Genomic DNA, 16,175 nt, shown 5'->3' with positions numbered 1-16,175 from the left:
TTATTTATTGGCCGCATTGGGTCTTCTGTTGCTGTGCGCCGGCTTTCTCTACTTACAGCGAGTGGGGGCTAGTCTTCATTGCGGTGCAAGGGCTTTTCATTGCAGTGGCTTCTCTTGTTGTGGAGCACAGGCTCTAGGCACGCAGGCTTCAGTAGTTGTGGCACACGGGCTTCAGTAGTTGTGGCGCACGGGCTCAAGAGCGCAGGCTCAGTAGTTGTGGCACACGGGCTTAGTTGCTCTGTGGCATGTGGGATCTTCCCAGACCAGGGCTCGAACCCGTGTCCCCTGCATTGGCAGGCAGATCCTTTTTTTTTTTTTTTTTTTTTTAATAATTCATCTATTTTATTTATTTTTGGCTGCGTTGGGTCTCTGTTGGTGTGCGCGGGCCCTCTCCAGTTGTGGAGAGCGTGGGCCACTCTTTGTTGTGGTGCGTATGCCTATCATGGTGGCTTCTCTTGTTGCGGAGCACGGGCTCCAGGCTCACGGGCTTCAGTAGTTGTGGCACACGGGCCCAGCCGCTCCGCGGCACGTGGGATCCTCCTGGACCAGGGCTCGAACCTGCATCTCCCGCATTGGCAGGCGGATTCTTAACCACTGCGCCACCAGGGAAGCCCCTGCAAGGTTTTTCCATAGATTCTTATTTGCCTTCAACAAACTCAGTGACAGGTAAAATCCCATCAAACTTGCTAAATAATTTAAACAAACATTCACACCCAATGTCAGATATCCTGCAATTGACCCTTGATCGTCCCTCTCTAGGAAGCTGATAATAGCTCATGAGGCTGGAAGATGAAGTTCAAATCCTATCTGTTTTTGTCCTTTTGTTCTTGACCTGTTTTGTTTCCTTGTACTGTGCCAGGACAGCTTTAGTTTTGGACAGGGACGACTACCATTAGATCACTGTGATTTCTGGGAGTTTTATGACTTTGCTGGATTTGGGACACCTATTGTCTATTACCGCTTGGTGTTGAGCCCATTGGCTGAGCAGGCTGGCCTTGCTTGAAATGTTTTTGTCTGTTTCGTGTACGTTTCAGGGCTTCCAGGGTGAGCAGGCTCTGGCCACTACCATTCCCAGGGCTCGGCTGCCCTGGTAGGCAGATCCTCACCAGCCTCACCGGCAGTCTCGTCATTTTCTTTTGATCTCTTTACTCTTCTTGCCACACACTTTTCACACGGTGGGCGCTGTCTTGGTGGACGCTGCTCACATGCCTTGCTTGCTCAGTGCTCACTTTTTTTCCTTCTTGCTGTCAAGAGTCATATGTAGGCTACCTGTTGTCAGTGTGTCCTGCTTAGGTCTTCTCTTTCTCATTTATTCCAGTTATTCTTACAACAGGAAGTATTAATTGATAGTTTGAAGGAGTTCAGTTAATTTTAAGGAAGAATCTTCTAAAGTGACAGTGGAGTAACAATGAAATGTGTGACAATAACCAAGACACACTTATGGCATCACCTTTTATGAAAATATGGGATGGTCTGTGATGCTGAATGAAGGCAAAAGACCTCTGAAGACCTTTGTAGATGATTCCTCAAGTCTCTTTGCACAGGGCCTAACATTTACTGTATTAGTCATCTATGTTGCATAACAAATTGTCTCAAAATTTAGCAGCTTAAAACAGCAAACGTTTATTATCTCACAGTCTCTGTGAGTCAGGAATCTGGATATGGGGTGCATGCCTTTGATTCAGAATCTGGATGTGAGGTGAGTGCCTTTGATTCAGAGAGAGAGAGAAAGAGAAAGGGAGAGAGCTCAAAAAATGGCAAGTAAGATGGAAGTCAGTCTTCTTATAACTAATCTCGGAAGTAACATCCCATAACTTTTGCCATATTCATTAGAAATGAGTCACTAGGCCCAGTTCTCACTCAAAAGGAGGAGGTTATACCAAGGCATCAATATCAGGGTTGGGGGGCTAGCTGGGAGCCACTGTAGAGGCTGCCTGCCTTATTTGGGAGGAGGACAGTACTAGTTTTCTGAAGCTGCTGAGGATGTCATTGTTGGTAAAACAAATTGTTCAGGGATGCAGCATGCTCTTTGCATCTCCAAAAGTGAGAATTTATTTTGTAACAATATTTTACAAAGTCTTGAATTGTGGACTTAATGGACCAGGAATTCTTATAAATCAACACAGATTGAGTCTATTCTCTATAGGTAGCCCAAAAGGGTACAAAAAATATCCCTGCCTTTTGGGGGCTTACTGTCTAGCTCAATAAAATGCTCAGTTATTCCTTAGTATATTTATATTCTCCTGTTTGGTGTCTTATATTGGCCAGAATCTTGTGGGACTCATGTCCCCAAGTCTCAGCAATAACAACATTAATTCTGAAATCCCACCTGCTACCAAGACCTTTGTGTTCATACAGGAACTTTATCCTCTCATAAAAGCCCCACCTCCCTAAAGTATTTCTGAGTGCCCCAAGAGTTGCTGTATGTGCCTCTGAATGAATCTGGACTGCCACTCAGGGACATGGCACTTCTTTGACTCCTGGCTCATTCATAAGTTCTCTACTCCCACTGAGTGGTGTCTCCTACTGGAATTTGCCTGTCACTGACGTCAACAGTCTTCACGGTGCCTCTGACAGCTGGAGGTTTCCTCTGTGGTGAGAGAAGGACAGTGTCCTCTGTGTTATGCTCACTTGCCGGGGGAAAGGTCCAGAGCAGGGCTGCTCAGACACCAAATAATCACAGAAGTTAGCAAGACACTCTTTCATTCCAACACACAGATGCTTTTCCTACAAGGGCAGATGCATGTTCCCAAGGTGGCTCGGTTGTTTGTGAAAGCAGAGGTGGCAGCGGCTGCAACACTAGATACGTGTGCTCTTCTGCTACCCATGTTGCGCCCCCTCCCCAGCCCATGAGACACGTCTGCACGTGCCAGCTCCGTTATAGACATAATATAGGTACTTCCATTCCTCCCCTCACAAACCCTCCAAATCTCCCTGTAAATCAGTAGATGCAAAGTAACATGGGGGAGGGGATGAAACCGACCTCCACAAGCGGGGAATACATATTCAAGTTTTAGCCCTCACATGGGATTCTGGCTGTGTGTAGAGAAACCCACAATTCCCATTTCACAGAGCAAGATGACCCAGCACCTCTCAGAACTCACCCAGACCTGGGTGGAGCACTGAGTCAGAGCCGGACTTCTGGAACTCCCTGGACTGAGATGTCCACAGAAATAAAACTTAGGACCATAAACTGCAGCAAGGCAGAGACGGTGTCTGCCTGCTCTCTGTCCCGTGCCTGTCTTTGTCTTTGGGGTGGAGTCAGTCTCTGCCATTTTTCCAGAAAGTTACTCAGAAGTAACCACGGTTGGCTTGTCCTTGTTTAGTTTTACCATTTGCCTTGTGTATTAGTGTCTGAGGGTGGCTGTAACAAATTACCACAGACTTGGTGACTTAAAACAACAGAAATTTATTTGCTAAGAGTTCTGGAGACTAGAAGCCTGAAATCAGGGTGCCAGCTAGGGGAGAATTCTTCCTTGCCTCTTCTGGCTTCTTGTGGCTCCTTGGCTGCTTGTGGCAGCCTAAGGAGACTTAGACTTAGCCTTATCAGACTAAGACACTGTGGCAGCTTCAGTCTCTGAGCTCTCTTCACATTGCCTCCTCCTCCTCTTTGGGCGTCTCTGTGTCTCTCTTCCTCTTATAAGAATGCCCATCACTGGATTTAAGGCCCACTCCAAATCCAGGATGAGGGACTTCCCTGGTGGTGCAGTGGTTAAGAATCCGCCTGCCAATGCAGGGGACACAGGTTCGATCCCTGGTCCAGGGAGATCCCACATACCATGGAGCAATGAAGCCGCGTGCCATAACTACTGAGCTTGGGCTCTAGAGCCCACGAACCACAACTACTGAGCCTGTGTGCCATAACTATTGAAGCCCATGTGTCTAGAACCTGTGCTCAGCAACAAGAGAAGCCGCCGCAATGAGAAGCCCACACACTGCAACAAAGAGTAGCCCCCTCTTGCCACAACTAGAGAAAGCCTGTGCACAGCAAGAAGACTCAACATAGCCAAAAGTAAATTTAAAAAAAAAAGCAAATCCAGGATGATTTCCTCTCAAGATCCTGAATTGTGTCCTCCCAGAATTTCTATGGTGAAGTCCTAACCTCCAGCACCCCAAAGGGTGACTATTATTTAGAGATAGGGCCTTTAAAGAGGTAATTAAGTTAAAATGATGTCATTAGTGTGGGCCTTAAGCCAATATGACTGGTGTCCTTCTAAGAAGAAAAAATCTGGACAGATACAAGTACGGGGAAAGACCATGTGAAAACACATGTACCAGACAGCTATCTACAAGCCAAGGAGAAAGGTCTCAGAAGAAATCAACCCTGCTGACACCTTGATCTCAGACCTCTAGTGTCCAGAAACTGTGAGAAAATAAGTTTCTGCTCAGCGGCCATGGCTCACGGGCCCAGCCGCTCCGTGGCATGTGGGATCTTCCCGGACCGGGGCACGAACCCGTGTCCCCTGCATCGGCAGGCGGACTCCCAACCACTGCGCCACCAGGGAAGCCTGGTTTCTGTTGTTAAAGCCATCCAGTTTGTGGTACTTCGTTATGGTGCCCTTAGCAGACTACGACACTTCTCCACACACTGCACTACTGAAAGGGTTAGAAGAACCAACATCGATCTAAGAACTTTAGTCTGCTACTCAAAGTTACTTCCAGTGCTTTCTAGGAACCTGATTCTTCAGTGAAATCATTTTTTAATAGAGTAAAAAGAGCCTATAATGGATGAGATTCCTTCTTTTCTTCTCTACAGGGAGCAGTATTGGAACACTTATGGCTCATGACATGGATGAAGAAAACACTATGAACAGTGTTTTAAGATACAGAATTGTGGATCAAACCCCGAAAGTTCCTAGAGATGGACTCTTCCTTGTCCAGACCTACTCGGGAACGTTCCAGTTAGCTGTGCAGTCCTTGCGGAAGCGAGACACTCCGCAGTACAACTTGACAGTAGAGGTGTCTGACAAAGGTTAGTATCACCTTCACTGTGTCAAGAGTGATAACACTTGTTTTCTTTCTAGTTGTGATTTGTTAGGCTGCTCTAATGCCTGGGTGTGTTACAGAAGGATGTTGTTTAAGAGTTCTTGCTTCCTATGTAAAACACAGCACAGAGGCAGCAGGTCCAACATGGTAACGGCCAGAGTTGCAGCTTAGGCAATGTTATTATGTTGGTTCCCTGAGAAGAAGATGCCCAAGAGGGGATTAAATATATAAGGATTTTATTAGGGGAATTGCCTATGAGAAAAATTGGGGAGGGATACAGAGAAGGCTGGGAGAGCCATCAGACCTCAATACAAGCCGGACGCTGAGTGAAGGAGAGAAGGAAAGGCAGTGGTGGGAGTAACATAGACCACTAAGCAGTCAAAGGGAAGCTCAGCACGGTCATTAGGGCTCCAAAGTTGGCCGTGGGAGGAGTCTGTGAACTCCAAAAAAGGCCTACCTTAGCCTGCCGGCCTTGCTCTGTCACTGGCTTGGGGCAGCCAATGGGAAGCAAGGCCTTGGTGCAAATGTGGTGATGGGTTTCAGAGCAAGGTGGCATGTTGTCAATTAAGATCCCTGGTGTTAGGGGTTGGCAAGGCACGTTGTCATGGCCACCATGGTCACAAACAAGAAAATTAGTTGTATTTCCCAAGTCTCCCTTTCAGGCTCAAAGGATTCTACCCTATGACGGTGAAGGAAAAATGTATCATTTGGGAAGTTTTGTCTTCTTATATTAGCTTCTAGGTGGCCATTTGACGATATCTGGAGACATTCTTCCTTAACGCCTTATACAATTTCAAAGCAAGTGGTTTTTAATCTTTGTTAAGTCATGAGACCCTTTGAGAATCTGATGGAAACTATGAATTCCTCAACAAATGTACACATTATCAACAAATTGCACAGACACACAAACTTACATGAACTCAGGGACAGGCTTATTTTAAGATAATTAATACTGCTAGGTTGAGAATCTTTCTTTAACTGGCACTGAATCTTAGATTACCAAATAGCTCAGTAATTGTTATGCTACAAGAGAGGGAGATTATACAGGTGTGCTGAAGTAAAGAGGACCATTTCATACTGTGCTTCACATTTTTTTTTTTCATTACACAGTTGCTGAGATACTGAAGAGAGCTGGCGTTTAGCAGGCCCCTGAAGCAGCATGTTTGAGACATAGTGATTAGGCAAATATTGAGGGGCTAACATAATGTCTAGCATTATGTTAAGAGGTACAACAGAAGTGGGTATAATAAATCATCCTTGTCCACGATGAGCTGACAATCTCACACCATTAGCCAGCCATTCTTTCAGCAGTTATTGAGCATTTACCATGATTGAGGCACCATTCAAGGTACTGGGGATACACAAATGAAGAAGACCCAGTGTCTGTCCTCAAGGAGCATTCGTAGTAGAGGAGATGGACATGTGAATAAATAAATTGTAAGAAATATGTACAAGGTAGCTCATGAAGGCAATGAGTGACTCAGTGGAGAGGGAGAGAGCTGATAAAGCTTTCTGGAAGAGGCGTCATTGATCTGAATTTTAACGGATGAATATGACAAGTTACAAAATAGTGTAAAGGCTTACAGAGGAGAAGAAAGCTCATGTGAAAATGCATGGGGACCTGAAGCAGTTTGAGGCTGCAAGAGCGTCAGATTACAAATTGTCTATGTACCCGAGTACATCTATAAACTAGATGGACCAGATTATACAGTATATTTATGTATAACTATGTATGTATATTGATTGAGTTAAACATCCAGTTGTGTACTATAGAAAATTAGACCGGTAGGCTGTAATTAACATAGTTTTACATAAAATCAGGGAAGATCTGTGAGCCAGGAGGTCCACTGCTGGCCCAAATAAGGTTTGTGCAGAGCAGGAAGCCAGGGAGTTCAGGCCCTGGGACCTCTGGAAATCTTCAGCCATTCTTGCTGTCTACAGATGTTCTGGGGACTGGACCCAACTTGAGTTAACATCCACTTATTCGTAATACTGTTATTATTAGATTACATGCCTGGCTTTGTGTCCAGTGCGACGAGCGCAAGCTTTAGAGCTAGGCTGTGTGAGTGTATTTGTCAGGATCCCAGCAGGAAACAGACAGCCCCCTCAAAAGAAGTAACCAAAAAGTGTTTAGACAGGGGATTATTTGTAAAGGCTGGGGGTAGGGGTTATGGGAAACCAACAGGGGGTGTGAAGCACAATGGCAGCCTTTCTTACCTGAAGGTGAGAGGGATGAGGGAAGGTAACATTTCCTGAAGGAGCAAGGCCTGTTCCTGTGACTATAGAAGAGGCTGCTGGCCGTGGGGAACTGGACCCTGATCCTGTCCCTCCTGCCCTGCCTTAGATCTCCAGCCAGGGCTCCCACTGGTGGAACCCAACTTCTACCCAGAGGGCCAGGATGCCCACTGATGCCGTTCCTAAGGTCAACCTCCAGGGCACAAGGCGGGGTGAAGGGCGGAGAGTGGACAGAGAGGGAAAAGGAACGCATGGATTTGAATTCTCGCTTGACCACTAGTTAGTTGTATGACCTTGGTCAGGTCACCAACTTCTCTGTCCTTTGGCTTCCTCATTTAGGAACTCAATGAGAATGATAATTGTACCTACCTCACGGAGTTAGAATGAAGATGAAATGAGTCATGCAGGCAAAGCATTTAATATGATGCCTGTTACAGAGAGTGCTAACAATGTCAGTTAGGACGAGAAGCTTGGCTCTGCTGCAATCTACATTTTCTAGATAAACTGACTACTGCACAGAGATTTTGAGTGACATTCCCAAGCTCTCACACATCTGATAAATAGCAGAGACAGAATTTGAACAGTGGGGTTCCAAAGCCCAGAGTCTCAGCCCTTGTATAATACGCTATTTCATAGCTAGAACAATGGAAACCCCAACAAAAAACCTATCATGTTGGTTCTCACTGTGGATATTTCCCTGGGGACCCCATCCCCACCTGTACTTCATGCTTATCTTGGACCTAGGTTGAACCTGCTGTCTCTGACTAGGTCTCTGAATTGTCAAACCCACCCCTCAAAGCCTATGCCATCTCCCAGAGTTCTATGAGCTTCTTCTGCCTCTGTAGGCTGGGCAGCCAGACCTTTTGAAGAGGGCTAATTATACCTCTCCTCCCTCACTTGGGCCTTCCCTTTAAGGGAGCAGAAGGGATACAGGACAGTAAGTTCTGGAAGTGTTCAGAGTAGGAAAGACAACCCTCTGGGATGCTCAAAGAAGTCCTTCTAGAAGGATAGTTTTGTACTGGGCTTTGAAGGCTACATAAGTTTCACTAGCCAGAAAAGAAGCCATCTTGCTCAGGGACAAGCCTTACTGAGGAGGGGGCAGGTAGATGGAGTGGGAAGCCCAGGGGAGCCTCTCGTGGTGTTTTCTTCAGCCCTTGGTGACCTGCTCATGGGTGCAGGTGGGGAGCAGAGAATCCCCTCACCACACAAATCGCATGTCAGTAGTAAAATTGTGGCTATGGCTGTTACTTTACTTGCCAACTGTTTTTCTTGCAGATTTCTGATTTTAATGCATGATTTTCAGTGAAAATTTTTGTGATATGACTTTGATTTTCAGATTTCAAGACCCTCTGCTTTGTGCAGATCAACATTATTGATATCAATGATCAGATCCCCATCTTTGAAGAATCAGATGTGAGTCGTTATCGCCTTGCTTTTCTTCACTTTGTTCATACTACCTGACCCCTACTTCTGGAATAAAGACACAAACAGTAGTTAGGGAAAATGCCAGAGGTACCAAACATCATCTTCAGTGGAAATCTTCAGGGAACAGTAACATTCACTGTTATAGTATCTGGGAGCATCTGGTTTTTTTATTAAAAACTTCTGCCAACAGCTCATTTATTTCAAGGACTGCTTGGAAGCTACAGCCACAATCTTTGTCCAATTGAAAAGAGTTGAGTGGTTGCTTGCAGTTTGTCACTATATATTTTGTGTGTAGCAGGACAATAAATAGATTACTGCTAGGTCTCAAACAAGCATGTGTAGTCAGAATTTAAAATTTTGAATATTGACATTTAAACTCATTTTGTAATTATTGGATAAGAGAAAAGGGGAAGAAAAAACTAATCTCTGGTTTATGCCAAAAAATGTGCCCAAGACATCTGCAACAATTAGAATTGGGAAAAAAGAGCAGGAGTAAAAAGATCAGTTGAGTATATCAAGAAGAATTCAAGTTAACTTATTATTAATGTGGGGGTAGTTTGATCATTGCTTCCCTTAAAATGGATGCATCTATTTATTTATTCTGGGGAAGAGAGAAGCCCTTTTGGCTAGATTGTTATCTTTGAAGTCAGTTTATGAGGCGGCCCAGAGCCTTGTGACGATTTTCATAAATCACAATAGGGATAAGGCAGTGACAAAGAACAAGAATTGATTTATGGGAGGGTTTGAGGAGGTAAAAAGTGTGACAATATAACTTGTATAGTAGGCACTGAGGTTAAGCAAGCATGAGACTAAGAGCTTGTTTCTACTCTGCCTCCATTCTCCTGGGCATTTGATCCTTTCTGTGTGTTGTAGTTTCCTTGCATTACATCTAGGCAGTGTTTTTATTTTGAGGGTAAGAGTCCTGCTTTGGGAATCTCAGAGCTTGGAAAGGCAAACTGGGCCTTAGAAAGGTAAGTCCACTTCTTTCATTGCCGTGGTCCTTTCCAGGACCCTGCCTGTTACCATCTTCATGACCATCATGCCAAGAGACATGATCTGGGGGATTTTCAGTGGAGGAGTGGGAGATGGTCTAGGTCAGTGTTAATTAAGAGCACCTGCTTTGGAGTTGGACAAACATTGGTTTGAATCCCAATTCTGTGACCAGCTAGCTGTGTGGTCTTGGGTGGGTTTTACCTCTCCAGTCTTTTGCTCCTCTGTCAAATGGAGATGATAATATAGCTACTCAGTAGGGTACTTTGTTTTGTTGCTTATCTTTATTGAGCACTTATTATGTGCCAGGTTCTGTTATTATTATTATCATCATCATCATCTCCAAGGACAGATGATGAACCTGCAACTTTAAAAAAATTAGATAACATATTTCAGTTCACCCAGCTCATAAGTGACAAGCCTAGGATTGTCAAATGGCCTACCCAGGCCATTTGACTCCAAAGTTCAGGCTCTTAACCACTATTCTCTGATTGATTTAAGAATTAATTAAAATAATGTAGAGTGCCTGCCACATTGAAGGTACACAATACATAGTAGCTATCTATTTGTCTCAACAGTTATTAAACATATTGGATGTGAGTGGAGGGATATGTTTTAGAATCCTATCAGTAGATCTCTGAGACGTTGTGTTTCCTGGTACAATGGATATCAGTCTACAAGTATGACTGATGTCAAAATCAACTGTAACCCACTCATTAATAGAAAAAACATGCTTGGTAAGTATTGATGCAAACTGTGACTTGTGTCCATTCTGAGACCAAGGAGACAAGTTTGCCCTTTGACAACTGTACTCGATGACAATGGACATTCTCATTGTTTCCTTCCCCTGTTTCCTTCTTAGTATGGAAACCTAACTCTCCCTGAAGATACAGCCATTGGAACTGTCATCTTAACCATCCAGGCCACCGATGCTGATGAACCATATACGGGAAGTTCTAAAATCCTGTACCGAATTACACAGGGAGACAGTGAGGGATGTTTGGAGATTGAAACAGATCCCCAAACCAATACTGGATATGTCAAGGTTAAAAAGGTAAATGGCACATTGAATAGAATTTGTCTTTTATTTATTATTATTTTTTATTTATTTATTTTTTTTTTGCGGTATGCGGGCCTCTCACTGTTGTGGCCTCTCCCGCTGTGGAGCACAGGCTCCGGACGCACAGGCCTAGCGGCCATGGCTCACGGGCCCAGCCGCTCCGCGGCATGTGGGATCTTCCCGGACCAGGGCACGAACCCGTGTCTCCTGCATCGGCAGGCGGACTCTCAACCACTGCGCCACCAGGGAAGCCCAGAATTTGTCTTTTAAAAAGGTTAATTTACTTAGGACCATTCAAGGACCTATAAGCAGAGGTGACATATCAGCAGTGACCTCTCGGGTGTGTGATGGACTCCTGGAACACTCTCAGTCATTCCTATCCTCCCGAAAGACAGAAGGCAGGATTCTTGTTCTGGGTCTGTCACTAACTGACCAAATAGCCTTTGTATAGTGAGGTAGGATTGACATATAAAATATATAAACTACAAGATAGAAAATTTTTTAGTATAAATATGTCCCATGAAATACTGGGGACATACTTATACTAAAAAAATTGCTTGTTGTTTACCTGAAATTCCAATATAACCAGTTGTTCTATATTTTTATTTGCTAAATCCTGGGCAAGGTGGTGCTCCAGGCTTTATTTCTCTCTTTGCAAGTATGGGGTGATAGACTAGATGAACGGTATGAGCCCTTTAGGCTGTAGACTCTTTATTCTAATGGGCCAGCCATTGGCTCCTCTTTAATAATGACTGGAAATTGGTAGGTCTCCTTTAATAGACAAGTCTTAATAAACAAGTTTATTCTTTCATGGCTTCTTCCCTGCCTACCCCTTACTTTCATCTTTTATGGTATTACTGAGTCCAGTGGCTCTTGCTTCGTCTCTCCCTTTGTAAGGACTGTGTAGTCTAGAGCCAAACTCTTGATTACCATGATACTTGCTTTTTTTTTCTTTTGCTGTACGTGGGCCTCTCACTGTTGTGGCCTCTCCCGTTGCAGAGCACAGGCTCTGGACGTGCAGGCTCAGCGGCCATGGGTCACGGGCCCAGCCGCTCCACGGCATGTGGGATCTTCTCGGACCGGGGATGAACCCGTGTCCGTGTCCCCTGCATCAGCAGGCAGACTCTCAACCACTGCGCCACCAGGGAAGCCCATGATACTTGCTTTTTAATAGAGGGTCCTCCCATCCTTCTCTCAATCTACTCCCATCCCCCACTGTGTACAGCTGAAGTTTGACCCTTTCCTCCATGGCTGCCTCATTTATGCTTTAGAGCATGTAAACCGTTTACCAGATGACTCAATAGGAAGCAGCACTTGTCATCCAATGTAGTTAGAATTAAAAGGGGTCAGAGTTACAGCAATAGAGACTTTGTGGTCATGGTTGAATGCTGAAGGTTTGTAGGGCAGTGTGTTGGAGGATGCAAAAGAAAGCTCTGGAGGAAAGTTTTGACCCAGAATAAAGGAAAGCTGAAGTAGAGGCTAAAAATGAAGACAAAATAGAATAATTTCACAGAAAATGGATAGAAGCACAGGGAGAAAAGTGCTAGTGCTGAAGGAAGCCCTGGGGCAGAATCTCAGAATTCTGATACCATTATGACTATATAACCCACTTCTGACAAAGGGCCTTGCTGGGTTTTAGCTGCGAGGTTTTTGTGTGGACCTACTCAAGCCATTAGTATTTTGTGTGAGTCTGACATTTGGAAAAGCTGCCATAACATCTTCCCCCTCTATTCATGGCTGCCTACATGGAGACACAGAACCCAGAAGGAAAGGCCAGTTTTCAGAGTTTGCAGTGGGTGGTCCAGGCAACATACGTGATCTTTTTGCAGGAGGCGGGGCAGATAGCTTCTATCCTCCCACAGGCCCAGAGCTCTCTAGGCATCTAAGAGAAGATAAAGCCCTGTCCATCTCAGTATGAATGAGTCCCACAGGTCAGTAATTTTTCATGGTGGCTTGTTGTGAATCAACTTAAGTTAATTGGACCATTTGTGGCTAAAAGGCACCTATAGGGAAAAATTGGTAACCTTGATAATTAGCAGTATGTGAGGGCTGTAAGTATCCTCCCACATGCTCTTGACATGAGGAGGTATGTTACAGTACAGCAGGCCTATGGCCAAAATCTTTGTCACATCCTTATTTTGTTTGTGGTTATATTCCAAGTGTCCAGAATATTGCCTGGCACATAGTGGAGGTTCAATAAATATTGGTTGCATTGAATAAATAATTGAATTCTGTGCCATGTACAATTAATAACAAGCAGGGATCCAACTTGTGCTTTAGGCTTGTGATGTCCCAGCTCTCTGTCCCTCAGGCACTGTGGGCACAGTACTCTAGTGAGAGGATTCAGCTGACTGTCCACAGAAAAGGTGTTGATAGACACAACAGAACTGGCATCCTGGAACTGTGAAGGGTAAAAGCTGCTGGACTAGCCAGATGCTACACTCTTGTTCATTTAATGATCAAGAGATATACTATATTTTTAACCAAACTGCATGTCTTGAATACCACTAATATCACAAAACCTCTTTGTAAGATCACTTTGCTAATTAACAAACCTTCTAGTGCAGCTTGAGATAGTGTGAGCTCAAAGCCTATAGTAGCTGCCTCTGGAGTGTGGATCTCTGATTAGGATCTGTCAAATGCTAAGTGACAGCCAGCCCAGAGGTGTGGATTCTTCATGAGGATACACTAGATGTTAGCCAACTGCCCCTAGGATGTGTGTACTCACATTGACAGATGTTTGTGTTCATACAGTTTTTAGTATTTTAAATAAATTAGACTCTATTATGTGGTTTTTTTGTGTGTAGCTTAGCCTTACTTCTAATTCCTTCCCCATTAAGCCATCCATTGCTTCAGAATCTTTGTGTTGATCATATTTTGAAAATTTAAAATCCCAATGTAGACTACTTTTATTTCCTAATATTTTATTTTTTAAAAAATATCTTTATTGGAGTATAATTGCTTTACATTGTTTTGTTATTTGCTGCTGTATAACAAAGTGAATCAGCTCTACATATACATGTATCCCCATATCCCCTCCCTCTTGCATCTCCCTCCCACCCTCACTATCCCACCCCCTAGGTGGTCACAAAGCACTGAGCTGATCTTGCGCTATGCGGCTGCTTCCCACTAGCTAGCTATTTTACATTTGGTAGTGTATATATGTCCATGCCACTCTCTCACTTTGTCCCAGCTTACTCTACCCCTCCCCATGTCCTCAAGTCCATTCTCTACTTCTGCATCTTTATTCCTGTCCTGCCCCTAGGTTCTTCAGAACTATTGTTTTTTTGTTTTTTTTTTAGAATCCATATATATGTGTTAGCATATGGTATTTGTTTTTCTCTTTCTGACTTACTTCACTCTGTATGACAGACTCTAGGTCCATCCACCTCACTACAAATAACACAATTTTGTTTCTTTTTATGGCTGAGTAATATTCCATTGTATATATGTGCCACATCTTATTTATCCATTCATCTGTTGATGGATTTAGGTGGCTTCCATGTCCTGGCTGTTGTAAAAAGTGCTGCAATGATTATTGTGGTACATGTCTCTTTTTGAATTATGGTTTTCTCAGGGTATATGCCCAGTAGTGGGATTGCTGGGTCGTATGGTAGTTCTATTTGTAGTTTTTTAAGGAACCTCCATACTGTTCTCCGTAGTGGCTATATCAATTTACATTCCCACCAACAGGGCAAGAGGGTCCTCTTTTCTCCACACCCTCTCCAGCATTTGTTTGTAGATTTTTTGATGATGGCCATTCTGACCCAGGTGAGGTGATACCTCATTGTAGTTTTGATTTGCATTTGTCTAATGATTAGTGATGTTGAGCATCTTTTCATGTGTTTGTTGGCAATCTGTATATCTTCTTTGGAGAAATGTCTATTTAGATCTTCTGCCCATTTTGGGATTGGGTTGTTTGTTTTATTGATATTGAGCTGCGTGAGCTGCTTGTATATTTTGGAAATTAATCCTTTGTCACTAGTTTCATTTGCAAATATTTTCTTCCATTCTGAGGGTTGTCTTTTGTCTTGTTTATGGTTTCCTTTGCTGTGCAAAAGCTTTTAAGTTTTACTAGGTCCCATTTGTTTATTTTTTTTTAAATTTCCATTTCTCTAGGAGGTGGGTCAAAAAGCATCTTGCTGTGATTTATGTCATAGAGTGTTCGGCCTATGTTTTTCTCTAAGAGTTTTATAGTGTCTGGCCTTACATTTAGGTCTTTAATCCATTTTGAGTTTATTTTTGTGTATGGTGTTAGGGAGTGTTCTAATTTCATTCTTTTACATGTAACTGTCCAGTTTTCCCAGCACCTCTTATTGAAGAGACTGTCTTTTCTCCATTGTATATTCTTGCATCCTTTATCAAAGATAAGGTGACCATATGTGCGTGGGTTTATCTCTGGACTTTCTATCCTGTTTCATTGATCTATATTTCTGTTTTTGTGCCAGTACCATATTGTCTTGATTACTGTAGCTTTGTAGTATAGTCTGTAGTTGGGGAGCCTGATTCCTCCAGCTCTGTTTTTCTTTCTCAAGATTGCTTTTGTTGCTTGGGGTCTTTTGTGTTTCCATACAAATTGTGAAATTTTTTTGTTCTAGTTCTGTGAAACATGCCTTTGGTAGTTTGATAGGGATTGCATTGAATCTGTAGATTGCTTTGGGTAGTAGAGTCATTTTCACAATGTTGATTCTTCCAATCCAAGAACATGGTATATCTCTCCATCTGTTTGTGTTGTCTTTAATTTCTTTCATCAGTGTCTTATAGTTTTCTGCCTATAGGTCTTTTGACTCCTTAGGTAGGTTTATTCTTAGGTATTTTATTCTTTTTGTTGAAATGGTAAATGGGAGTGTTTCCTTAATTTCTCTTTCAGATTTTTCATAATTAGTTTATAAGAATGCAAGAGATTTCTGTGCATTAATTTTGTATCCTGCAACTTTACCAAATTCATTGATTAGCTCTAGTAGTTTTCTGGTAGCATCTTTAGGATTTTCTATGTATAGTATCATGTCACCTGAAAACAGTGACAGTTTTATTCCTTCTTTTCCAATTTGGAATCCTTTTATTTCTTTTTTTTCTCTGATTGCTATGGCTAAAACTTCCAAAAGTGTGTTGAATAATAATGGTGAGAGTGGGCAACCTTGTCTTGTTCCTGATCTTAGTGGAAATGGTTTCGTTTTTTCACCTTTGAGAACAATGTTGGCTGTGGGTTTGTCATCTATGGCCTTTATTATGTGGAGGTAAGTTCCCTCTATGCCTACTTTCTGGAGGGTTTTTATCATAAATGGGTGTTGAATTTTGTTGAAAGCTTTTTCTGCATCTATTGAGATTATCATATGGTTTTCATCCTTCAATTTGTTAATATGGTGTATCACATTGATTGATTTGCATATATTGAAGAATCCTTGAATTCTTGGGATAACCCTCACTTGATCATGGTGTATGATCCTTTTAATGCGCTGTTGGATTCTGTTTGCTAGTA

General features: G+C 43.1%; 1 protein-coding gene across 6 annotated transcripts in view; it reads left to right on the top strand.

Moving 5' to 3' along the window:
• Positions 1-16,175, top strand: part of CDH17 (cadherin 17) — a 77,347-nt gene that overhangs the window by 30,820 nt on the left and 30,352 nt on the right. For all 6 annotated transcript variants that reach the window (XM_067017054.1, XM_067017053.1, XM_067017057.1 and 3 more), the window contains 3 exons: positions 4,757-4,972; positions 8,558-8,634; positions 10,499-10,690. In XM_067017054.1, the coding sequence (XP_066873155.1) occupies positions 4,757-4,972; positions 8,558-8,634; positions 10,499-10,690 (485 nt within the window). The remainder of the gene's footprint in view (positions 1-4,756; positions 4,973-8,557; positions 8,635-10,498; positions 10,691-16,175) is intronic.

The sequence above is a fragment of the Kogia breviceps genome, chromosome 17, assembly GCF_026419965.1.
Source record: "Kogia breviceps isolate mKogBre1 chromosome 17, mKogBre1 haplotype 1, whole genome shotgun sequence".
Lineage (NCBI taxonomy): Eukaryota > Metazoa > Chordata > Mammalia > Artiodactyla > Physeteridae > Kogia > Kogia breviceps.
Note: the sequence above shows the minus strand (reverse complement) of the source record. Positions and strands in the feature narration are given on the sequence as shown.